The 27,429-nt window shown below is 35.6% G+C and overlaps 1 protein-coding gene across 1 annotated transcript in view; it reads right to left on the reverse strand.

Moving 5' to 3' along the window:
- The window catches only part of SMC4 (structural maintenance of chromosomes 4), a 46,243-nt gene that overhangs the window by 12,182 nt on the left and 6,632 nt on the right, over positions 1–27,429 (reverse strand). Inside the window, exons 6-15 of the mRNA XM_049628622.1 lie at positions 21,350–21,514; positions 20,958–21,085; positions 14,056–14,196; positions 13,089–13,239; positions 11,574–11,738; positions 8,815–9,048; positions 7,657–7,842; positions 5,676–5,837; positions 398–623; positions 1–80 (exon numbers count right to left, since the gene is read on the reverse strand). Coding sequence (XP_049484579.1) covers positions 1–80; positions 398–623; positions 5,676–5,837; positions 7,657–7,842; positions 8,815–9,048; positions 11,574–11,738; positions 13,089–13,239; positions 14,056–14,196; positions 20,958–21,085; positions 21,350–21,514 — 1,638 coding nt within the window. The remainder of the gene's footprint in view (positions 81–397; positions 624–5,675; positions 5,838–7,656; positions 7,843–8,814; positions 9,049–11,573; positions 11,739–13,088; positions 13,240–14,055; positions 14,197–20,957; positions 21,086–21,349; positions 21,515–27,429) is intronic.

A 27,429-nucleotide genomic window follows, 5' to 3' on the forward strand; every position in this document is an offset into this window, starting at 1 on the left:
CTCTTCTTCTGAGATTTCAACAACAACTGATGAACCCATCCTTCCTTTCATTACTCTGCTTCCACCACCAGTCATTGTACCTATAAAACAGAGAAGTCAGACTTAGCTGTATTCCAACAAGATTAAATAAACTCAATGTCAGGAAAAGAACTAAAAAATTTTAAAAAAAATTATGTTTATTTATTTTTGAGAGGCAAAGAGAGAAAGAGCAGAAGCTGGGGAGGGGCAGAAGAGAGAGGGAGACACAAAATCTGAAGCAGGCTCCAGGCTCTGAACTGTCAGCACAGAGCCCGATGCAGGGCTAGAACCCACAAACCGCGAGTCCATGACCTGAGTCAAAGCTGGATGTTTAACTGACTGAGCCACCCAGGCGCCCCAGGAAAAACACTTTCATTACCTGACTGTTCTATGATTTGCCCCTGTAATGTCACCACTCTCCATCTTCTATCTTTTTGATATGCTACTCTTGTGGCTTGATCTAAGTTGTCAGCAACTAAGGTATCCCGTAAAGCAAAGTAAAAAGCTTGGCGAATTTTCTCATCTTTTACTTTTACTAAATCAAATAACCGAGGAGTATTTTCAGGAGTTTGAATTTTGGTCATTTTATTCGCCCATACTGTCATCTAAAAGTTAAAAAAAGAAAAAAAAAAAGGAAAGAAAAACAGAATGTATCATTTCTTTAGGGTATTACTTACATAATATACACATGTAACATGTAAGAACATGTATACAAGGTTCTGAATATCTGCATAATTATTTCACCATTATTTAAAAAGTATAAAATTCTATTCACAGATGACATGATATTATATATACAAATCCTAGGGAATGCACACACACAAAACTATTAAACCTAATATGAATTCAGCAAATTGGTAGGATACAAGATCAATGTATAAAAATTAATTGTACTTGTACACACTAGTAATGAATAACTTAAAAGTGGGATTAAAAAATTCCAATTATCGTATCATATTAAACAAGACAGAAAACCCCAAAAAACTTAGAAATACATTTAACAACAAAAGACCTATACACTAAATGCTGTAAAATATTATAGTATGAATTTAGACCTAAATAAATGGAAGACAGCCCCAGTTCCTGGATTGTTAAGGTTTAAAATTGTTAAGATGGCAACCCAAATTGATCTATAGATTCAATTCAACCTGCATCAAAATCCCAGTTACCTTCCCTCTCCCCCCCAAACTGACCCACTAATCTTTAATTTTTTTTTTTTAAAGTTTATTTACTTTGAGAGTGTGCATAAGCTGGGGAGGAACAGAGAAGAGAGACAGAATCCCAAGGTTGTTCCACACCATCAGTGGATAGCCCAAAGGGGTGCTCGATCTCAAGAACCATGAGATCATGACCTGAGCAGAGATCAAGAGTTACATGCTTTACTGACTGTGCCACCTAGGTACCCCTGACCAGCTAATCTTAAAATTCATATGGAAATTAGAACAATCTTGATATAAAAGAATAAAATTAGGAGTGCCTGGGCGGCTCAGTTGGTTAAGCATCCAACTCTTGATTTCAGCTCACGTCATGATCTCATGGTTTGTGAGACTGAGCCCTTCATCGGGCTCTGTGCTGACAGAACAAAGCCTACTTGGGATTCTCTCTCTCCCTCTCTCTCTGCCCCTCCCTGCTCACATGCTCTCTCAAAATTAATAAACATACATAAAAAATTAAAAAATTAATTAAAAAAAGAACAACAAAATTAGAGAACTACTGATTTCAAACCTTATTACAAAGCTATAGTAATTAAGACTGTGGTACTCATGATCCTCACGATAGATGCAGAGAAAGCATTTGACAAAATACAGCATCCTTTTGTTGATAAAAACCCTCAAGAAAGTAGGGATCGAAGGAGCATACCTCAAGATCATAAAAGCCATAAATGAAAGACCCACTGCTAACATCATCCTCAATGAGGAAAAACTGAGAGCTTTCCCCCTAGGTCAGGAACAAGACAGGGATGTCCACTCTCGCCACTGTTATTCAACATAGTATTGGAAGTCTTAGCCTCTGCAATCAGACAACATAAAGAAATAAAAGGCATCCAATCGGCCAGTAGGAGGTCAAACATATGCTCTTCGCAGATGACATGATGTTCTATATAGAAAACCCTAAAGATTCCACCAAAACACTGCTAGAACTGATTCATGAAGTCAGCAAAGTTGCAGGATATAAAAATCAATGCACAGAAATCGGTTGCATTCCTATACACCAACAATGAAGTAACAGAAGGAGAAATCAAGGAATCAGTCTCATTTACAATTGCACCAAAACCCATAAAATACCTAGGAATAAATCTAACCAAAGAGGTGAAAAATCTATACACTGAAAACTATAGAAAGCTTATGAAGGAAAATGAAGAAGACATAAAAAATGGAAAAAATATTCCATGTTCCTGGATAGGAAGAACAAATACTGTTAAAATGTCGATACTACCCAAAGCAATCTACATGTTCCATGCAATCCCTATCAAAATAACACCAGCATTCTTCACAGAGCTAGAACAGATAATCCTAAAATTTGTATGGAACCAGAAAAGAACCCCAATAGCGAAAGCAATCTTGAAAAAGAAAACCAAAGCAGGAGGCATCACAATCCCGGGCTTCAAGCTATACTACAAAGCTGTAATCATCAAGACAATATGGTACTGGCACAAGAAGAGACACTCCAATCAATGGAACAGAATAGGGAACCCAGAAATGGACCCACAAACATATGGCCAACTAATCTTTGACAAAGCAGGAAAGAATATCCAATGGAATAAAGACAGTCTCTTCAGCAAGTGGTGCTGGGAAAACTGGACAGTAGTATGCAGAAGAATGAACCTGGACCACTTTCTTATACCATACACAAAAATAAACTCAAAATGGATGAACGACCTCAATGTAAGGCAGGAAGCCATCACAATTCTCGAGGACAAAGCAGACAAAAACCTCTTTGATCTTGGCCACAGCAACTTCTTACTCAACATGTCTCCAGAGGCAAGAGAAACAAAAGCAAAAATGAACTACTGGGACCTCATCAAAATAAAAAGCTTCTGCACAGCAAAGGAAACAATCAGCAAAACTAAAAGGCAACTGACAGAATGAGAGAAGATATTTGCAAATGACATATCAGATAAAGGTTCAGTATCCAAAATCTATAAAGACCTTATCACACTCAACACCCAAAAACCAAATAATCCAGTGAAGAAATGGGCAAAAGACATGAATAGACACTTCTCCAAGGAAAACATCCAGATGGCCAACCGACACATGAAAAACTGCTCCACATCACTCATCATCAGGGAAATACAAATCAAAACCACAATGAGATACCACCTTACACCTGTCAGAATGGTTAACATTAACAACTCAGGCAACAACAGATGTTGGCGAGGATGAGGAGAAAGAGGATCTCTTTTGCATTGTTGGTGGCAATGCAAGCTGGTGCAGCCACTCTGGAAAACAGTGTGGAGGTTCCTCAAAAAACTAAAAATAGAACTACCCTACAACCCAGCAATTGCACTACTAGGCATTTATCCACGGGATACAGGTGTGCTGTTTCAAAGGGACACATGCACCCCCATGTTTGTAGCAGCACTATCAACAATAGCCAAAGTATGGAAAGAGCCCAAATATCCATTGATGGACAGAATGGACAAAGAAGACATGGTATATATATACAATACAGTATTACTCAGCAATCAAAAAGAATGAAATCTTGCTATTTGCAACTAAACGGATGGAACAAGAGGATATTATGCTAAGTGAAATTACTCAGAAAAAGACAAAAATCATATGACTTCACTCATATGAGGACTTTAAGATAAAAAACAGATGAACATAAGGGAAGCAAAAATAATATAAAAACGGAAGCAAAAATAATATAAAAACGGGAGGGGATGAAACATAAGAGATGCTTAAATATGGAGAACAAACAGAGGGTTACTGGAGGGACTATGGGAGGGGGGATGGGCTAAATGGCTAAGGGGCAATAAGGAATCTACTGAAATCATTATTGCACTGTATGCTAACTAACTTGGATATAAATTAAAAAATAAGTAAAATAATTTAAAATAAACAGTGTGGTACTCATAAGAATAGATACATAGACAAATGGAGAATTCAGAAATAAACCCTCAGATTTATGGTCAGTTGATCTTTGACAGATGCCAAGAAAATTCAATGGGGAAAGAATAGTCTTTTCAACAAGTGGTGCTGAAACAACTGATATCTACATCTAAGAGTAGAGGTACACTTTACTCTGTGTTATAAAATTAACTGAACATGCACTAAAAACCAAAATGTAAAAGCTAAAGCCACAAAACTCAGAAGAAAACAGGAGGTAAATCACCATGTGCTTGGATTATGCAGTAGTTTCTTAGATATGACACACAAAACATAAGAACATTTAAACAAAACATTTAAAACAAAATTCGACAAAATGATTAAAATTTTAAACAACTGTGCTTCAGAGGACACTGTCAAGGAAGTGAAGACAATGCACAGAATGGGAGAAAACATCTGCAAACATATATGTGACAAGAGACTTGCACCCAAAATATATGAAAAAACTCTTAAAACTTACTAGTAAGACAAATAAAGCAATGAACAAATAGGCAAGGGATTTGAATAGATACTTCTTCAAAGAAGATAAACAAATGCCCAATTAGCACATGAAAAAATATTCAACATTAGTAATCAGGAAATGCAAATCAAAACCACAGTAAGAGACCACTACATACCCAACACTAAGATGGTTATAATAAAATAGATGTAGAAACAAGTGTTGGTGAGGATGTAAAGATACTGGAAACTATACATTACAGGTAGGATGTTGTATAGCCACAACGGGAAAGAGTTTGGCAGTTCCTCAAAATGTTAAATAGTTAACAGGTAACCCAGCAATTCTACTCCTAGATATTAACCAAAGAGAGCTGAAAACAGGTATGCACAAAAATCTGTGTATGAATGTTCATAACAGCAATTAGCCATAATAGCCCAAACATGGAAACAACACAAATGTTCACCACTGTCGAATGGATAAACAAAATGTGGTATATTCACACAAGGAGCATCATTTGGCAATAAAGAGGAATGAGCTGCTGATACGTGCTACAACATGGATAAACTTTGAAAACCTAAGACAACATACACAAAAACCTACAGACTGTATGATTCCATTTATACAAAATATCCACAACAGGTAAATCAAAAAGCAGAGTACAAACTGCAGGTGGCAGGAGATAGGTTTTGACTGGGAATGAGTATGAGATTTCTTTTTGGGGTGATGAAAACATTCTGAAATTAGTGGTCATAATTTAACAATCTTATAAATACACTAAAACCAATGAACTCTACACTTTAAAATAGTTAATTTTATGGTACGTGAATTCTATCTCTGTAAAGGTTTTTGTTTTATTAAAAGCAGTTACTGATGATGGAAGTTAGAAACGCCAAGCTATCAGTCACTCTAATATCAGAATGTATATTCCTCCTTTAAGGGAGGCATTGCAAGGTTTTTTCTTACAACTATATAACCCCACGGCCTAAAATATCCTTAAAACCTACCAGCTGTTCACTAAATAACTATAAAGAAAAAAGCTAGAGTTCAAATACAGAAAACAATTTAGTACTTTAAAATTAAATTAGAGGTAGCTTATTATGAATACCTACCTTATCCAAACCTATAAAGGTTGCAACTCCAATATTTTGTCTTTTAAGGAAGTTCACACAATCTTGAGCTGTATCAATAGAATCAACAACAATGTAGTCTAATGCATGACAACAGGATGAAATAGCAACATCGTATTTTTCATCAATTGCTCCTAAGTCTCCCTAATAATAAGAGGCAGGGAGAAAAAAAATCATTGCACAATCAATAATTAGGCACAGGATCATTTCATTATAATTCCTACATATTTTTCAAGTTACTTTTACTTGAAAAACTATACTTACACATGGTTTTTATTTTTATTTTATTTATTTAAAAAAAAATTTTTTTAATGTTTTATTTATTTTTGAGACAGAGAGACAGAGCATGAACGGGGGAGGGGCAGAGAGAGGGAGACACAGAATCTGAAACAGGCTCCAGGCTCTGAGCTGTCAGCAAAGAGCCCGACGCGGGGCTCGAACTCAAGGACCGTGAGATCATGGACCTGAGCCGAAGCCGGCCGCTTAACCGACTGAGCCACCCAGGTGCCCCTACACATGGTTTTTAAAAACACAAAAGGTACACAATGAAAAATATGTGTTCCTCTCACTCAACCTTCCCCTTTTTTCAATCACTACTAGTTTTTAATGCGCCTTTAAAAAAATTTTTAAGATATGCAAAGTTTGGATTTTTAATGAGCACAAAATGAACTGTTTCATGAAAACAAAAACGTACAATGTAAAGATTTTCAAATCTGTCAACCTTAAAAGCACTACAGCATAAGCAAAATAATAACTTCCTAAAATAATGAAATTTGGGGGCTCCTGGGTGGTTCGACTGCTCAGCATTTGAGTCGATTTCGGCTTGGGTCATGATCCTGGGGTCGTGGGATCAAACTCTGCATTGGGCTCCACACTCAGTGTGAAGCCTGTTTAGGATTCCCTCTCTCCCTCCCTTGCTCTTGCTTGCTTTCTAAAAAATAACAAAATAAATAAATAAATTGGAGTGCCTGCGTGGCTCAATTGGTCAAGTGGCCTGCTCAGGTTGTGATCTCACAGTGGGAGATCAAATCCTGTGCTGAGCATGGAGCCTGTTAGGGGATTTTCTCCCTCTCTTTGCCTCTCCCCAGCTTGTGTGCACTCTCTTTCTCAAAATAAGTAAACAGAAAAAAAAATTTTTTTGAACTATTGAAAGCCAGCTAAGATTATGTAAGTCCCCATAAAACATATTTGCCTGTTTATCAACCTATTAATTAGCCATGAAGCAGCATTCATACAGACTAGCTTTTTCTTTGAAAGCAAAAGAAGAGATTCAAATTATGTCTCCCAAGTAAATAAGGTGTAAGTCACACGGCCTGGAGACATGGAAGCAACTCTGCTCGGTAATTTTCATTTGCACTTACAAATCATTCTCTTTTCTCCTTTCTCTGGAAGGCTGACTCAGGGACTGCACTAACTGGTTCCTTGGTTTTCTAAGCTTTAGAAAATGTGAAGTAACAGCTAGAGATGGCAGGGTAGGAGTTGAAGGGGGTTGAAATATTTTCCCCATTTCCTTCTGGCCACCCTGTAGCCATGGCTACAGCTCCCTTCCCTCTTCAAATTCAAGAGCAGTAATGGTCTCCACTATTGCTAGCCTTGGGTTTCTGCCTTATCCCGATTTCCCTAAACTCTAGCCACAATCTTCAGTATAATGGTATAAAATCCAGAATTTATCAAATTCTTTATTTTTTAAAAAAAGAATAAAGTGGTTTTGTTAAATTTCCTTATCATTGCTAGTTTTTTTCCTTCTTGGTACTAAATGGTAGTTATCTAAAACTAAAAGATAAAGAACTATGTTTAATATGAGATAATCCATACCACAAAGAATTTTACCATGACTGAGTACTAAGAGCAAAAAGGTCTTTTAAACAAAAATGAATGTTACAGCAACTCAGTATTATAGTTAAGTCAAAGAAAGAAAATTATTTACAGTATCTTGAGCCATTTCTAAATAAATCTACTTTACCAATCTTCCATATATTCCTGGAATCCTGCCAGATTTTTTTTCTTGAATTATTGCATCAAGGACTTTCCCTCTACTTCGATTCATTGCTACGGAACTCTTTGCTTCTTCAACTTTTTGGAAAAGATCACGAACCAAACTTTTCAATTTTAATTCTTCTTGTGTAAGTTTTTCAAGTTCTTTTTCTTTCTAAAAGTGAGAAAAAGAAATGAATCCCAGAAACATACGCCCAACCTAATTCTAATAGCATAGAATTAGTTGTAATGCCTCAAAAAAGACGACCAATAAAAAACACTTGAACCAGAACTAAACTTCCAAACTGCTGGGTGTGGGTTTCTAAATATGGATGGGTTTTCTATTTTAAAGGAATATAAATTATTTGGGTCAATAACAAGGACCCTAAGTGCAATATGGTTCTAGTAGTAAACTGATTGATAGAACGAGTAGAGCTAGTGTGTGGAAATCTCAGTTCCATACCACAAAGTTATGCATAAGTGTGTTCCAATTCCTAAGGTCTGCACTAATCAAAAACAGACGTTGGTATAGGACCCAGAATTTAAGGGACTGGGCAGGACTATGGTTATAGTGTGCTTTGCATTCTAAATAATGAAAGATATTTATTATATATGTAATTTTCTTTTTAAAAAATCATAGCTTTGAAATGAAAGGGAATATGGTAGGTGAACAGCACTATTGCTATACAAAAATGCCAGGCTGTCAACAAAAGGAATCATACACACGTACATAAATCCCCAAACTCTCAGTTTCTCAATCTCTTAAATTAGACCAACCACTTTTCCTGACATTCTTCCTCCCTCCTGGCTTTAAATTATTACCTCTATTACCAGTCAAGAGTATAAAGTAAAAGCTCAAGTTACAAATATAATTTACCCCCCAAATAAACTGAATTACCAACAAGACAGAAGTGGTCACTGAATACAATTTAAGTTTACATTAAAATTCTAATTGGTCATGAAATTCCCTGATGACTTCCATAAATTCAATATCAGAAAAAATTACACTAATTGGTTTATATATTCATTCTTACACATTTATGCCAGTTCAGATATTTAGATTAAAAAATATAAATATACAAACATATAAATTGAAAACTTGGATTGATAAACAATATTCAGAAAAAATACAGAAGCAAAGATTTACCTCTTTTAATTCCAGTTCAGATTGAGGGAGTTTTGCCTCTATATCTCTGATCGCAGTTTTCCTTTCTTTGAGAGTCTCAGATGCTGCAGTTAGAGCTTCCTTGGCCTTACTTAATTGAGACACTGCAGTGTTATGACGACTGAGATAGATATCAAGTTCTGACTGAGCTACATCCATCTTTGAACGTGCTTCATTTACTGATTTGCTGAAACCCATAAGTTCTTTCTCTCGACTCTGTTAAAATACGATGGACTCCATTAAATCTGAAATACATGTTTTCAAACCTAAGCTGAAACGGAAACCATACATCTTGAATTCAACTTTAAAGATTCTACAAACATAATACATAAAAATAAATAATTCTTACAAGCTGAACACACTAATAGTTTTTGCCGGGTTGCCAATGTTCACTGTACATAGTCTCTTCCCAATTGATTTCACAAGCACTTAATGAACTAGATGTAAATATGCTTTTTGGAAATTAAAACACCAACAAAAATGAGTGTTCAAAAAACAAAAATTTGAGTGTAAACTCTAGATCCATGGTATTCCACATTACCTTACCTGAAATGGCTAAGTGTAAAGACTATTCAGCAGAAAGTTTCCTCAAGTAGATTTATGTTGAGAATCTTTGTAAATTTTATTTTAATTAAAAAAAATTTTTTTAATGTTTATTTTTGAAGGAGAGAGAGACAGAGCATGAATGGGGGAAGAGCAGAGAGAGAGGAGACACAAAATCCAAAGCAGGCTCCAGGCTCCGAGCTGTCAGCACAGAGTCCAGCGCGGGGCTCGAACTCACAAACTGTAGGATCATGACCTGAGCCAAAACTGACGCTTAAATGACTGAGCCAGCTAGGCACCCCTGTAAATTTTACTTTTTAAAGTTTATATATTTATTTTGAGAGAGAGAAGAGGGGATGAACAGAGAGAGGGGGAGAGAGAGAATTCTAAGCAGGCTTTGCACTGTCAGCACAGAGCCAACGAGGGGCTTGATCTCACAAACTGTGACATCGTGACCTGAAATCAAGAGTCACATGGTCAACTGACTGAGCTGCCCAGGCACCCCATGAACCTTTGTAAATTTTAGAGGTTAAGGCCAGGTAATACTCGAAACTGGTTATATTTGACAAGTGAGCAGAAATTTGGGGCTACCATAACTATGTAGAAAGGATCTATTTATTAGAATAATGGCGTAAGAAAGCACTTACAAAAGCTTAATCCTTTTGTTTTGCACATAAGGGAACAGACCCAGGACCATGGGGTTATGTGCAAAATCATCAGATAATCAGTTTAAATGTCAAATGGTAAAAACCATGAACACTAACACACAAGTACACACTGCTCACAATGTTCTAGGCCTATTACGAATGTTATATATGAATTCTTGAAGATAACAATTTCATGAGGTGAATATCATAATTATGCTCATTTTGAGGAAACAGGCTACAGTTTAAGTAACTTGCTCAAAGTCATGCAATCACTCAAGTGGCAGAACCTCTTTTTAGCTACTATATTGAGGAATGAAGACACTTGGATGGGTGTCCTGGCTTTGTCATTAATACACGTTGCCAAGATACACAGAAGTACTCAATATGTATTAGATGAGCAAATGTGAAAATCTGTATCCATATATACTATTCATGAAAGCTATTGCATTACCTATTGCCATTTTATCACACGGGCATGTTATAAAGTTCTGTAGTATGGCATTAGAACATGCCCCATTCCAAAACAGAATCTATTAAATCTGTAGCTTAAAAAGCCCACAAACCCAATACAACTTTACTGAAGTACAATTAACAAAGTTTGTATAGAAGTCTATAACTTAGGTACTTAAATCTTACATAACTTATGGAACATAAATCAATTCAACTCATTAGTATTATCTATTACAATTTCTTTTTTAAAATATATTTATTTTGATATAGAGGGAGAATACACAGGAGGGTCAGAGAGAGGAGGAGAGAGAATTCCAAGAGGCTCTACCCTGTCAGCGCAGAGGCCAATGTGCGGCTTGAACTCACAACCTGAGCCCAAATCAAGTCAGACATAACCAACTGAGCCACCCAGGTGCACCTTTTACAATTTCTACTCAGCATACTCAGTTCTGTCAAAAAGGCTGTGAATATAAACAAAGACAGCTAAGCTTCATGCTTTATACTCTCATTGGGTTGATAAGACATATCAATATGACAACCTCATACTCCTATTAATGAAGTGCTAAAATAGCTAATATTTTTATTAATTTCTTACTTTCTAGGCACTTTATGTAAGAGTATGTACATTTTATTTTTAAAAAGATTCACAAGATGGGTAATATTTTCTTCCATCTTGAGAAAGAGGACTTTGAGACCTAACAGCCTATACAGAGAGATAATGACTGATGTAGGATTTCAAACCAAGAACTGACTCAAGAGCCATAAACTATTATACAAGTGCTACAGGAGAAAAGAAAGGTACTTATCAACTTGTGGTTAGTGTGGTTCCATGTTTTTACAGGTGTTAACTAATTAAGAGAAGACAAAAAGCTATTTGATGAAATCAAATAAGGGCATTTCCTGCCTCCACCATAAATTCTCATTTAACTTTTTTCTTTAAATGGGAAAGTAGAAAACAAAAAGAATTTAAGCTATTTTTATGAATGCTAGATATTGTAAGTCCAAAATTTTTCTAACAGTTGAGTTTTTACTATTACCACACAAAAACATTCTTCAAGTTAAAAAAAAGTCACCTAGACACCAACTGATAAAGAATCTTACTTCTTTTTCTTTTTGAAGCCCTTGTGTTTCCTGTTTAAGGCTATCCATAACTTCTTTCAATTTTTCTTCTTCTTTCTCTTTTTCCTTCTCAAGGGCACTATTTCGAGTTGTTGTCTCATTTATGATTTTCTCACTCTTGGCAGGTATACTTTTAAATTCTTCAACCTAAGATTGTAAAACAATTTAAACTTGGAGGAGCATGTACCTTTAGGCTATCCAGTATCATCAGTATTTGGCTTATTTAAAAGCATTTCTCAGTATCCTCTAAGTCTTTGTGGTTTCCTTTGTAATTTGACTTGAACTAGCTGGCTTTAGCAAATACTTTCTTAACCATTTACTGCAATTTCTGTGCTCTTAATTTAACAGTAAATTCTATGAATTCCTCATTTGTTATGGAAGAGAATTCTCCCTGGCTGGCGTTCAGGTCTTTCTTCCTTCTGTTCTACTTTCAGGCTATAACTATCCTTCTTCACCAATTAATATACTCTGGCTATGTGGAATTTCCTAAACTGTCCTTCATGGTATATTGAAACTTACCATGGATGACTTTTACACCCCGTGGCCTCCCCGAAATCCTAAAATCTTTCACATTACCCTTCCAGAGTCACCATGTAGGAGTAATATCTTATTCCATTAATACCTTTGGTAATAACCACTTATTGACATTTGATGCCTAAAGACTAATACCTCTATAAGAGTTACAGTTGGCTTAGTCTGTCCAATTTAAGCATTACCCTCAAATCCACGTTGGTTTGTTCAGATTATCCAGCACCAGAGTTCAACATTTCCCAAAAATGATGACCCTCAAACACTGATTTGCCCAAGATTTATTCCCATACTGAGTGGAAAGTATTTTGTAAACAAATGCATTTGGAAAAATACAACATAAAGGAGAGCCTATATTATAACTAACATGTAATTATATGGTACAAAGCCTTTTTTGGGAGAAGGGACTTAGATGTCATATCTATTAATATCTGTTAGTTATGAAAATAGTTTGAAAGACTGCCAATTGATCATTAGGGACTGATTCCTAGGAAATAATGCGTTCTGTTCCAAACTTAATCGTTTTTAAAACCTCAGAATAGCTAATCCACCCTCTGTAGATTTTTGAGTTTCCCCTTCCCTCCTTTCCAAGAGAGAACTCTTATTCTGATACTCTCTAGGAGGCAGGTAATGTTTTTAAAATTTCAGAATACATAACCAAAAACATCTCTTTAAACCATTACATTAAGAAAAGGAAAACTATGTTGTTTACTATCAAATAGAATTGGTGACTTGATAAGTATTTTCCCAACAATATATGCCACAGAAACATAAACTCTAAATCTCAAAGCCAATGAATGCAAAATTTACCTTTGGAGAAAAAAAAAAGTCACAATCAGAGATAAATCCTAGAACACTTAATATTCAGAATCCTAACTCATTTGCTTAAAAAATGAGGGAGTGGCACATCCATGAAAATTAAATCTGATATTCAGATATGAAATTTGTAAGATTTCTTTCAAAACCTACCTTCTCTTTATCTTTTTGAAGTTGTTTCTCCAGTTTTTTGGCTTTACTTGAAGCATGTTTTAATTTTTCCCTAACTTGAACATCTTCTAAATCTAGCTGTGTAAATTTTTCTTTGTTTTCCTCAATAAATTTTGTAATTTTATTCAGTTTCCTAACAAATAAAGAGAATTATTAGTCACTATTTTAGATACTCATTTATTTCAAAGTCATGCTACATGTTCTGCCTGGGACACTGCCTCTGTAAATGTGTCCAAGCTCTTACAAGGTAAGATTCTAGAGCTAACCATTTTCAAACTGGTCTTCTCCTTCCACTAAATTTGAGGGAGCCATTAAAATATGATTACAAGAGTTGCTTTGCCTTTCTAAACTGGATGGGAAATACTACATTTCCTGGTTACTATAGAGTCAAGGTATAGAAATACATTACCACAATGTAAAACTCATTTTAAAGAAAAAAAAAAAAAATCACATAGGTAAGAGACATTGGTGTCACCAAATACTGTGAGAAGGCATAGAGAAGGGTCATGATGAAACTTAAAAAAAAAAAAAAAAAAAAAAAAAAAGTAACCTAATTACTAATTAAGAATTAGAGTAACCTAATTCTTAAGATGTGTGGACTGTTTATTCTTAAGACAACTAAGCTGCCAGGTTAAATTTTTTTTTTTTTTGCCGTGTATTATTGTGTTCTGCCACTAGGAGGCAGCATCTTCTGTTAATTTAGGACCAGTGTTGGGCACTGAATTTGTGATGATCAACTGGATGCAGGGCAATTAGGTTTTTTATTCTTTTTCTGAAAAAGGAGACCATTTTATAAGTTGGCAAATTACAGCTGGCATTACATTTATGTGCTGGCATAAAGTTTAGATATATATGTGTGTGTGTGTGTGTGTATATATATATATATATATAAAAAATACACGTAAAAACAACAACCTAAACACTTTAGTACTTTCCAAAAGATTATTACTTTTCTACATCTTTTACAGCTTTATTCTTAGCTTTCATTTCATTTGACAGTATATTGCTCTTCTCATTAATTTCTTTGGTATCTTCATGAATTTTTTCCTTTTGAGATTCCATTTCAGCAATTCGTTTCTGCAGATCATAACTAGAAAAAGGAAAATAAAAATCAGAGATCCTAAAATGCCATTTCTAAAATTGTGTAATAACTTAGTAAAATTAGTGGTTTCTACAGTATTCTTAACTACAACCAATTTACAATTAATTACCTAGGGCTACAGGGTGAGGCACAGGGGGTACTGCAGTACAGACCTAATTCAGGGTCAAACCTAGAATTAGGAACAAAATTGGTTCCATACAAACAAAATTAGATTGGCTATTACATGCATAATAGAGAATGTATGTGTAGAACTATTAAGTACATTAATAAACACTTGTGAACCCACCTCCCAACTTAAAGTAGAATACTTAAAAGTCAACTTTGAGGACTTCAGGGAAAGGTGGCAGGTAGGATGATCTTAAGTTCTCTTTGTCCCAAGGCTACAACTAGATTAACACCCTTATCAGTGTAAACCCAGAAAATGAGGAAGACTGGCAGAACATCCTCCACAGCTACATGTAGAGAAGAGGCCACATTAAAGAGGGTGGGAAGGGTGGAGAAGGTGGTTGGGGCTAAAGGGACTCATTGGAACTGTTCTTCGGAGGCAGGAATGCTATGAGCATGAAAAAGGGAGAAAAACAGACCCTCACTACAAGAATCCCAGGCATGGGGAAGACAACTCCCCATTTGGCTTTAAAAACTAGAGGGGACTAATTTTGAGAGTTCTTACAATCAGTGGGATGTCACACCTGGAAAAATCAGATGGGAGGTTGAAAGGAAACAGAGACTGCGACCCTTAAAGAGACAGCACAACAAAAAGTCCCATGGAGATAGAACATAGAATCAACAGTTTGAAAGACTGAAGTATATGTGAAAGAAATTTATTTACTAATCTCAGAGCATGTGCCGGAGGGCAGATATATTAAGGAGAAACAAGAGAGCTGGCAGGTACCATTTTCTCCCCTATCTCCCAGCCTAGATACAGAGACACCTTCGGGAACCAGTGCAGTGCCAATACTCTCCATCTATCTTGCGAAGAGCTTCCTCAACCCCCACCCCCACCCCAATTCTCCTCCAGTCCTGCCCCCTCCAGCATGCCGTTGGCCAAAGCCTATCCAAAGTGGTGCCACAAGCCTGGCAATGTGCAAGGAGCACAGACAGAAGCCAGCACCACACCAAAGTGCCACCTGTCCTGAGGAGAGGGGAAGGTAACCACACATACCAGTTTGACTTGAGCCTCAGCAGTGGGCTGGGAGCAGTCATTTGGTCTGGCTGCAGGCCCTACCCACCAATGAAAACTTCTCAAGGGACAATGGGGAAAGTGTCCTGCAGTTTGGTGCTACTGCATCTCTGGCAAATGCCTGTCTGACTCAAGTGGCCCCAGACTGGCCCACTAACAACACAGGGAACAAACCTTGCCCAACAGGCAGAGTGAGCCATTGCACATGACTGGATTGAAGGCACATGCAGCTCAGACCCACAGTGGGGTTACATGCAACACATATGAGACACCCCTGAAGTGCCAAGTTCTGGTGAACACGGGACATTGCATTGCAGGACACTATAGGACCTTTTCTTCATAAAGCCACTACTTCCAAGAGCAGAAGACGTAGCTGACTATCCTAACACACAGGAAAACCTAGAGAGTTGGACAAAATGAGGTGACACAGAAATAGGTCCCAAATGAAAGGACAGGACAAAATCACAAGAGAGCTAAACAAAACCGAGAGAAGCAATATACCTGATAATTTAAAGTAATGCTCACAAAGATCCTAACTGGACTTGAGGAAAAGAGGGGAGAATCTCACTGAGACCCTCAATACAAAGAGACAGAAAACCTAAAAAAGCACCAATCAGAGATGAAGAGCTCAACAACTGAAACTAAAAATGCACTAAAGAGAATATATAGTAGAATAGAGGAAGCAGAAGGATCACTGACCTGGAAGACAGAGTAATGGAAAACAATCAAACTGAAAAGGAGAAAAAAATAGTAAATGAAGAGACTTAGGGAACTCAGTAACAGCATCAAATGAAATAACATTCACATCATAGGGGTCTCAGGAGAAGAGACAGAAAAGGGGGCAGAAATTGCACTGGAAGAATAGTGAAAACTCCCCCAAACTTGGGGAAACAGAAATCTAGATCAAGGAAGCACAGAGAGCCCCTCAAAAATAAACCCAAGGGTATCCCCACCAAGACAGATAGTAATTAAAATAGCAAAAAGTAGTGATAAAGACTTTTAAAATCTTTTAAAAAGAGAAAAGTTACATAAAATGGAAACCCCATAAAGCTATTAGCAGATTTTTCAGCAGAAACTGCAGGCCAGAATGGAGTGGCATGATATACTCAAAAAATGCTGACGGAAAAAACCTGCAGCCAAGAAAACTCTATCCAGCAAGGCTATCGTTTAGAACAGAAGGATAGTTTCCCAAACTTGATTAAAGGAATTCATGACCACTAAACCAGCCTGACAAGAAATGTCAGTAAGAAAAGTATGAAGTACAAAAGCAGGAAATTAAGTATATCTATGAAAACCAGTCAAAGCATTCACAAAATAAAAGGATGTAAAGTATGGCACCATATACCCAAAATGTGGCAGGAAAGGAGTAAAGAATGGGTGCACTGATGTGACCATTAACTTAATGCGCGAGAAAGGAATGCAAGTATATTACTAACGAAAGCTGGCAAGCTTTCTTGAGAAGAGCAAGAATAGAAAAGAACTACAGAAAAAACCATAAAACAAGTAATAAAATGGCAACAAGTACATATCTGTCAATAAGTACTTTGAATGTAAATGGACTGCAGGCTCCCATAGGGGAGACATAGGGAGACAGAATGGATAAAAAAGCAAGACCATCTAGATGCTGCTACAAGAGACTCATTTCAAACCTAAAGATGCAGATTGAACCTGAAAGGATAGAAAAGCAATTATCATTCAAATGGAAGTGAAAAGAAAGCGTAGCAATACTTGTATCAAACAAAATAGACTTTAAAACAAAGACTGTAACAAGAGACAAAGAAGGACACTATATAATCCTACTGAAGGGAACAATCCAAGGAGAAGATAAAAACAATTGGAAATATTTATGCATCCAACAGCAAGCACCCAAATACATAAAGCAACTGTTAACAAACATAAAGGAAGTAATAATGGTAATACAACAACAGTAGATTTTTAACACCCCACTTACATCTATCCATTGATGTACAAAAATCCACAAGGAAACAGTGGCTTCAAAAGATACATTGGACCAGATGGATCTAACAGATGTATTCCTAACATTCCATCCTAAAATAGCAGAAAACACTTTTCAAGTGCACACAGATCATTCTCCAGAACACATCACATTTTAGGTCACAAAACAATCCTCAATAAGTTAAAAAAGATACAAGTCAGACCATGCATCTTTTCTGACCACAGCACTATGAAACAGAAACCAACCACAAGAAAAAATGTGGAAAGAACACAAACACATGGAAGTTAAATAGCATTCATTAAACAATGAATGGGGTTGACCAAGAAATCAGAGAGAATTAAAAAAAAAAAAAATACATGAAGACAAATGAAAACACAGTGTTTTCAAAATCTTTAGGATGCAGCAAAAGCAGTTCTAAGAGGAAAGTTTAGAGCAATACAGACCCAGCTCAAGAAGCAAAACCAATCTCAAATAAACAATGTAACCTTACACTTAAAAGAGCTAGAAAAGAACAAAATCAAAATCAGTAGAAGGAAATGATCAAGATTAGAGTGAAAACAAAATAGATCAATGTAAAAACAAACAGATCAATGAAATCAGGAGCTGGTTCTTTGAAAAGATCAATGAAATTGATAAGCCTTTAGCGAAAATTATCAAAGAGAGAGAGGATTCAAACATAATCAGAAATGAAAGAGAAATAACCGACACCATACAAAGGATTATTAAGACAATGTTATGAAAAAAATTATATGCCAACAAATTGGACAACCTAGCATAGATAAATTCCTAGAAACATAATCTCCTAAAACTGAAGTATGAAGAATTAGGAAATTTGAAGCAGACTGATTATCAGCCATGAAATTGAATCAGTAATCAAAAAACTCCCACAAATGAAAGTCCAGGACCAGTTTCATAGGTGAATTCTACCAAACACTTAAAAGAAGAGTTAATACTTATTCTTCTCAAACTATTCCAAAAACAGAAGAGGAAGGAAAGATTCCAAATACATTCTATGTATGAGACCAGCATTACCCTGATACTAAAACCAGGTAAAGACACTACAAAGAACTACAGGCTAAGATCTCTGATGAACATAGGTGCAAAAATGTACAACATAATATTAAGCAAACCAAATCCAACAATATATTTTAAAAAGTCATTCACCATGATCAAGTAGGATTTATTCCCATGATGCAAGGGTGGTTTAACATTTGCAAATCAATCAACACAATACATTACATGAATAAAAAGGATAAAAACCACATGATCATTTCAACAGATGCAAAAAAAGCACGTGACAAAGTACAACATCCATTCATGATAAAAATCCTCAAGAAAGTAGGTCTACAAGGAACAAGACTCAACATAATAAAGGACTTATATGAAAAACCCACAGCAAACATCTTAGTGGGGAAAACTGGAGGGCTTTTCTCCTAAGTTCAGCATGTCCACTCTCACCACTTTTATTCAACACAGTACTGGAGGTCCTAGTCATAGCAATCAGACAAGAAAAAGAAGTAAAAGGCATGCAAATTGGTAAGGAAGAAGTAGAATTTTCACTATCTGCAGATGACATATTATATATGGAAACCTTAACAGACTCTAAACAAGAAACTACTAGACGTGATGAAAGAATTCATTAAGATCATAAGATCAAAATCAATATACAGAAATCCATTGCATTTCTATGCACTAATAATGAAGCAGCAGAAAGAGAAACTAAAAAAAATAATCTCATTTACAACTGCACCACAAACTAAAATACCTGGAATTAAACTATCCAGGAAGTGAAAGACCTGTACTCTGAAAACTATAAAACTAAAAAACTGAAGATGACACAAACAAATGGAAAGATATCCCATGCCCATGGACTGGAAGCAAATACTGTTAAAATGTCCATAATACCGAAAGCAATCTATAGATTTAATGCAATTCCTATCAAAACACCCACAGCATTTTTCAGAGCAGAATACTCCCTAAAATTTGTATGGAACCACAAAAGACTCCGAATAGCCAATGCAATCTTGAAAAAGAACAAAACGGGAGGTATCACAATCCCAGATTTCAAGACATATTACAGAGCTGTAGCAATCAAATCAGTATGGTACTGGCACAAAAACAGCCATATCCATCAATGGAACAGAACAGAGAGCCCAGATATAAATGCCTGCTTATATGGTCAATTAATCTCTGGCAAAGTAGGGAAAAACATGCAATGGGAAAAAGACAGTATCAACAAATGGTATTGGAAAAACTGGACAGCTATATGCAGAAGAATGAAACTGGATCACTGTCTTATACCATACACAAAAACAAACTCAAAGTGGATTAAAGACCTAAAACCACAGAAGTTCTAGATGAGAGCACAGGCAGTAATTTTTATGACTTTGGCAGTAGCAACATTTTTCTAGGTATGTCTCCTGAGGGGAGGGAAGCAAAAACAGAATTAAATTATTGCGAAGACATAAAAAGCTTCCTCACAAAAAATGAAACAATCAACAAAACTAAAAGAGAACCTACTGAATATGAGAAGATATTTGTGAATGACATATCTGATCAAGGGTTAGTATCCAAATAAAGAACTTATGCAAGTACTTCTACCAATCAACACTAAAAAACCAAATAGACATTACAGATATTTCTCAAATGACGACATCCAGATCACCAAAAGACACGTGAAAAGATGTTTAACATCATTCATCATGAGGGGAATGAAAATCAAAACCACAAGAAATAACAATGTTGGCATAGATGTGGGGTAAAAAGGAACACTCATGCATTATTGGTAGGAATGCAAACTGGTGCAGCCCCTGTGGAAAACAGTATGTAGATTCCTCAAAAAATTGAAAACTAGAATTACCGTATGACCCAGTAATTCCACTACTGCAATTTACCCAAAGTATCTGAAAACACCAATTTGAAATGATATATGCACTCCTATGTTTACTGCAGCGTTATTTACAAGTGTCAAACTATGGAAGCAGCCCAAGTGTCCATCAATAGATGAATGGATAGAAAAGATGTGATACACACACACACACACACACACACACACACACACACACACACACACAGTATTAGCCACAAAAGAATGAAATCTTGCCATTTATAATAACATGGATGGATCTAGAGAATATAACATTAAGTGAAATAAGTCAGGGAAAGACAACTATCATATGATTTCATGCATATGTGGAATTTAAGAAGCAAACACAGAAAAAAAAGATAAACCAAAAAAGACATTCTTAACTAAAGAGGACTGATGGTTACCCAAAGGGGAGGTGGGTGGAAGATGAAAGAGGTGAAGAGGATTAAAAGTATACTGATCATGATGAGTACAGGGTATAAAATTGTTCAATCGAGTATAAAATTGTTGAATCACTACAGTGTACACCTGAAGCCAATATAATGGCATGTTAATTATACTGGAATTAAAATTATAAAAATTAAACCAATTACCATTTAGTACTATGGTAAAAAATTAATTTAACATATTCATTACAAAACAATTTTTAGTTTTTTTCTACTTTAGTCTTTATTTTTCTGTAATACAGATAAAAGGGCTTACTTAATGTCAGAAACTAATAAAAATTGATAAATTAATGTACTTACATGTAATATTGACAGACATGATTCTTTTTTCTAAATATTTCATTTTCCAAGGTAAGAAATTTAATGGCTATGTTTTTCTCTCCTTCTAAGGCATCCTTTTCCTTTTCTACCAGCTTAACTCTGTTTAACTACAAAAATTTAAAGTGTATGGATTATTCAAATATATTGCACATGTATATACCTGAATTTCAAATATACCAACATGAGGCAAAAATATCTACCATATTAATAAAACACTGCTCAATTAAAGGTAAATAAGAAATATAAAATTCAATCTAAAACAGTAAAGATTTTTTCAATAAATATGATTATAAACTTAGTATTTGACTCAGTAGAATTTGTTCAATAAACAAAACAGTCTGATTTACAACAACAATCTATAGAAGATTCACCTTCTCTCCTCGATGTTCATTTAATATTTCAACTCTCCGACACAAGACTTTAATAGGCTCATTTAGCCGTCCGCAACCAATTATATCTTCTAAATATTCAAGCATACCCTCATCATGTTCAGTCTGGCCTTTTGGCTTCATCATAGCGATTTGTTCAACTTCACCCTTAAAAAAAGAAAAGTTGTATTACACATTCACTTTATGTTTAGCTACAACAATCTTAAGTGAGAATTAGGAACAATTAACAAACCCAATACTAACGAACAAATACATGATAGAAACCAGTAGCTTAAAGAAATTTAATAAGATATAAACAAAAATGTTTTTGATAGTTTTCATTTTCCCTGATGGTAAGAAATGTTTATACTACCTTACATAAACTCTTACCAAATTATAATATACATTCACATACATGTACACAGCCAAAGAAAGATTCCCTAGCTTAAAATTTCATTCAATATATACATAAAAAAAAAAGTATTGACTTTTGTATAAGGCAAAACTGAGCAAGGTATTCATATAATCTATAATTACTTTGGCAACATTACCAATTGTTAGTTAACATAATTAGAGCTCCTGTTCTAAAACAAAGAATTTTCAAGATCCTTCATGGCTTAACTGCAGTAGGAATCCTGTCCCAAGATGGTTTATTATTAAACTTTCTCTATAAACCTGGGGTTATGAGCTCCTCAAGAAGTGCTAAGATTTATAAGGATGTCTCAAACTTAACGTTCTAAAACTTTCTAAAAACAAGACCATTAAATAAAAAAGGAAATTACCTATTCCTCATGGTAATAAGAGAAGATAACCAACTGACTGAAAACTAACGAAAGCTCCTGGTACATATGAAATTGGAAAACTTTTATTTGCAATCATTAATATAACAGCTTTGAAGTGTGATTAAAATTCTTAGATTAACATTATATATTTGTATTTATGCAACTCAATTACAAACAGAAAAGAAGAAAAAAAAACCCACAATCAGTAACCTTCAAGGCTGACTGCCAGGCAGCCATTTAGTTTCATGGTGGAGAAAATTTTGTCTGAACATGCTCAGGCAAAATGCTGCTACTTTACTTCACAGGAGTAGTTGCCTGTGCTATTACAACACAAGAAAAGGAAGAGGCAAGTAGAAAAAAAATACAGGCCTTTATTTCAGCAAATAGCAAAGGTGAAAAAAAATCAAGAAAAACACACAAAAAACCTATTACTTCCTCAATTTAAATATGCAAAATACTTAAATGTGAATAAACCTCAAAAACCTGGGGTGTATCTTGTTAATGTAATGACAAAGAGTCAAAGTTACCAAAAGCTCCCACATAAATATAAAGTAAACAAAAACAAACCACACAAAACCTTGGGGCTCCTGGCAGGCTCCGTTGGTAGAGCATGCAACTCTCTCAGAGTTTTGAGTTCAAGCCCCATGTTGGTCATGAAGTATACTTAAAAACAAAAACAACAAAACACAAACAGGGGCACCTGAGTGGCTCAGTCAGTTAAGCACCTGACTTTGACTCAGATTATGCTCTTATGGCTTGTGAGTTCAAGCCCCACATCAGGCTCTCTCCTGTTGGCACAGAGCCCACTTCAGATCCTGACTCCTTCTCTCTCTGTCCCTCCCCCCACCTCAAAAATAAACATTAAAAATCCCACACACAACAAAACCCCAAACCCAAAACAAAAAACCCAACCTTAAAAATAAAACAGCTCACCTTAAATTTAGTCATTGAAAGGCATAACTTTTAATATTTTTATATACTGTCACTCTTCTGTAGTCTGACAACACAACGAACATGATTATCAAACATGAAGTAAAACACTATCCAAAGAGCTTGTTTTTTTTCTCTATAACCTTCAGTTATGTATAAATTAGTGCTTTAAACTAAGTGTTTAAACTAAACTATGTATTTATATAAAACATTTTATTCTTTCAATTATCAGGTCCTTCCAAATGTATGCAGTATTAGTTTCAAGTCGTAGAGAGGATTTAAGCCTAGAATTATGTCCAAAGTTTTGGATTACAACAGGGCAAATGCCAGCCATTGAAGAAGAGTCTTACTCAGTTTTTAACTAGGCAGGGTTAATCAACAGCAACGCTGACATTTAGGGCTGGATATTCTTTGTTGCAGGGGTCTATGGTGGGCATCACAGGATGTTTAATAGCATCTCCGACCTCTTACACACCAGATCCTTTTTTTTTTTTTTTAATTTTTTTTCAAAGTTTTTTATTTATTTTTGGGACAGAGAGAGACAGAGCATGAACGGGGGAGGGGCAGAGAGAGAGGGAGACACAGAATCGGAAACAGGCTCCAGGCTCCGAGCCATCAGCCCAGAGCCTGACGAGGGGCTCGAACTCACAGACCGCGAGATCGTGACCTGGCTGAAGTCGGACGCTTAACCGACTGCACCACCCAGGCGCCCCATACACACCAGATCCTAATAGCATTCTCCCATACCCTCAGCTGTAACAACCCAAAATGTCTCCAGACAACAATCAATGTCCCAGGGACACAGATGCGAAACTACCCCCAGCCGAGAACCACTTATGTTGAGGTAGTGGTTTAACTCTTTTGGGTTTACTATCCAAACAACAAAAATTATCTGACATTGATATTCTAATATACTGCCCTAATTCAATTTGAACATCTGTTTTAAGATGAATGAAAAACTATGCCGTGAACACAGTCAAATGGGCATAAAGTATTACTTAAGTATACATTTTTCAGGTAGCCAGAAGTTAGGACTCAGTGTAGCAGTTTACACTGACAAAAATATTCCTAAAGGCATCACACTTCCTGGCCGAATTACTTGCTCAAGGATGGAATAACACTATTAGGAAACTGCCTAGCTTTGGGTAAAGCAGAGTGGCTGCCTCTTTTGAGTTACTTATTCCTCCCTAGTTAAAATGCGGATATACAATTACGATTTCTTTACATTCTAACAAGGTTGCACAGTTGGTTGAAGATAAAAATGCTTAAGGACATATCTGAACCAAAATAGTTCCATTACAAGTGCCACATAACATTCAGTTTTAGATTATTACAATGGCACTCATTTTTTTTCAACCAGTAATTGTCAGATTCACATTACTGCTTCAACAAGCTATTAGAATATTTAGGCCTCTACCTGTTACTTGACTATTAGGACTACTATGGTATTCCAATTACAGCCTGGAACCTTTCTTATGGCTCTGTTCCTTGATGTCCTTTGCCTGCCTTACCACCTGCTACTATTTGCTTTCTAAGTTTCAACTTAGGGCAATAAGCTCCATACATTTCAAAGGGCATTAAGCTCCATACATTTCAAAAAAAATTTTTAAAGCATCAACCTGAATTTAAAGTTTAAGGCTCTAAATCACAAATAATGGTAGCATGAAGACACAAAGTCTCAAGTTACTATCATGCTAGCATCTGAAGCCTGCAAAGTTTTATAGGTCTCCATAGTTATCTCTAGTTTCTTAGCTTCAGTAGACCTGAATAAGGTTTTACTTTTTTTGTTATTTACTACAAACTTCCTATGGTTTTAAGTTATATTCATATTGTATTAGAGACATTACACAACCCTGTAAAATATCAACTATCATTTTTAAGAGTAACATAAAAACTGCAAACATATTTCAATATTTGTAATACCAAGGGCTTATATCTTAACTTCTTACAGTGTGACAAATCAGGATACTGTGATTCAGTTACACCATTTCTTTGATAATCTATTTTACAAAATATAGATTAAATATCTGAGAAATAGTGATGTTCTTCTTATACAAATGGAATCCAAATTTTAGCAAGCATGAACCATAAGAAATTCAAGTACACAGCTATCAAACTTTTTTTCCTAATAACACCTGAAGGATTCTTCTCATATGGGTATTTGCATTAAAACTAAAAGGCCCCAAATTACTAGGCTTTGAGTTTTTATTTTCTCTTGATAATCTTTTTATTTTCTCCATTTTCCACCATACTATTATTGTCCTTTACCTTCTGCTAATAAATTTTTATTCTGATTTGCTCTTTGTGAGCTACCAGAGGCCAACAAACCAAATGACCAAGGTAGTATCTGCCTCAAATAAGTACATCAACAGCAAGGGTAACGCTTTAGTGGGTGGGCTGCTTGATATCCTGGTTGCTTAGGAGTAGCTTCCTACTTTTTTTCAAGCTGAGGCTATTAAATCAAACACTTGGATAACTTAGGTGCTACGGATAGAGCTAAAAATTCTTTAGATATAGCACAAATTTATTTGTACAGGCTAAAAGACCACAACCCAAAAAATTTGTATGACATGCCAGCCTTAGAAGTATACAGGAAAGAAAAAGGAAGAAGAAATATAAGTAAAAATTAATCCAACTTCCAAATTACTAATTTGGAAAATTACTAACAGGGGTATAGGTTCCTTTCTATTGATGTACTTAATTTTAGGCACATACTAACCTTGGTGATTTGGTTTGTTGGCCTCTGGTAGCTCACAAAGAGCAAATGAGAATAAAAATTTATTAGCAGAATGTAGAATAAAAAAAAATCTTGGTTCCTATTTAAAGTTCTAATTCAGGTTTTATAATAATAAAGACAAAAACCATATGAAGTTGAAAACTGACAAAACTAAAATTGCCTTAACAGTTGTAGCTTTTAGGGGTTTACAAAACCACTCCTGAAACAGCAATCTTTAATGTAATTTTGAACCATAATAAAAGCATGAAGGTTGTCATTCTTTTAACTTTTAACATTTGAAAGTTAACATTCTTTTAATTTTTAACATTTGGTGCAAATGCACCAAAACCAATTAAACCTCATTTGTAAATCATAGTTACCATGAAATGCCATGGAGAGCTAATAAAATCCTACTTATTTTCACCAATAGTTATTACAATGTGACAAAGGCTTTCAAATTAAGGTATATATAAATGCGGACATGTATAAACATGAAAAGTACCATGGCCAGTTATAATCTTAACACTTTCTGAAGGCATGTGTAAGCGCTTTCAAGAACAAGAAACAGGGTTTTAACTATCTCTAACATTCACAGCATCTTAGCATAGTGCCCCATTAGGTATACGTTTGAATAGTCAACTAATGAAATTTAAAATGAATTCAAATACTAGAAATGCCTACTTCAAGAAACCACTAAACCAACTAAACACTGTAAAAAATTTTACCCTTATGGGCTTCTAAAATTTAGTGGTTTTTTTTTTGTTTGTTTGTTTTTTTAACTTTTAGAGACAGGATGAGAGATTGTGTGCATGGGGAGAGGGAGACGGGGGAGAGAGAGGAAGAGAAAAAGAGAATCTTAAGCAAGCTGCATGCCCAGAGCAGAGCCCAACACAGGGCTTGATTCCATGACCCTGGGATCATGACCTGCACTGATATTCAACCAAACTGAGCCACTCAGGTGCCCCAAATTTAGTGGTGTTTCATCTTAAAAATAAATTTTCACTTTACTTTAGATTACTTAGGCTGTTAATTACTACCACTGGCCAAACATCTATACATTTTATTCAAACTAATCATTTATGTTCTTGATATTATGATGACTCCAAGTTTCCAGCCTTCCAATCCCAGCTAGTTTTAATTTTTTTTTTTTAACGTTTATTTATTTTTGAGACAGAGAGAGACAGAGCATGAACGGGGGAGGGGCAGAGAGAGGGAGACACAGAATCTGAAACAGGCTCCAGGCTCTGAGCTGTCAGAACAGAGCCCAACGTGGGGCTTGAACTCACGGACCGTGAGATCATGACCTGAGCCGAAGTCGGCCGCTTAACCAACTGAGCCACGCAGGTGCCCCACCAGCTAGTTTTTTAAGAGAGATGTAGGAGAGAACTAATAAAAAACCATATTCTTACTTACCTCCAACTGCTTTAAACTAGTGCAAGAGTCTAAGTTTTTGATAAGGAACTAAATAAAAATCTATAGATTTTGCCACTTTCCCTCAATCTTTTAAATAGGGCATCATTAGTTCTACCGGTCCAATCCCTGTTTCTTTTTCCTAACAGGTGAACTCCCAAGGTTCCTATCTGTAAACTTAATCAAACGGAAATGAATCTATTACATGGGAAGTAAGTTTACCTTGACATTAAAAATGTTTTAAA

Source organism: Panthera uncia, chromosome C2 (genome assembly GCF_023721935.1).
Source record: "Panthera uncia isolate 11264 chromosome C2, Puncia_PCG_1.0, whole genome shotgun sequence".
NCBI classification, from domain to species: domain Eukaryota; kingdom Metazoa; phylum Chordata; class Mammalia; order Carnivora; family Felidae; genus Panthera; species Panthera uncia.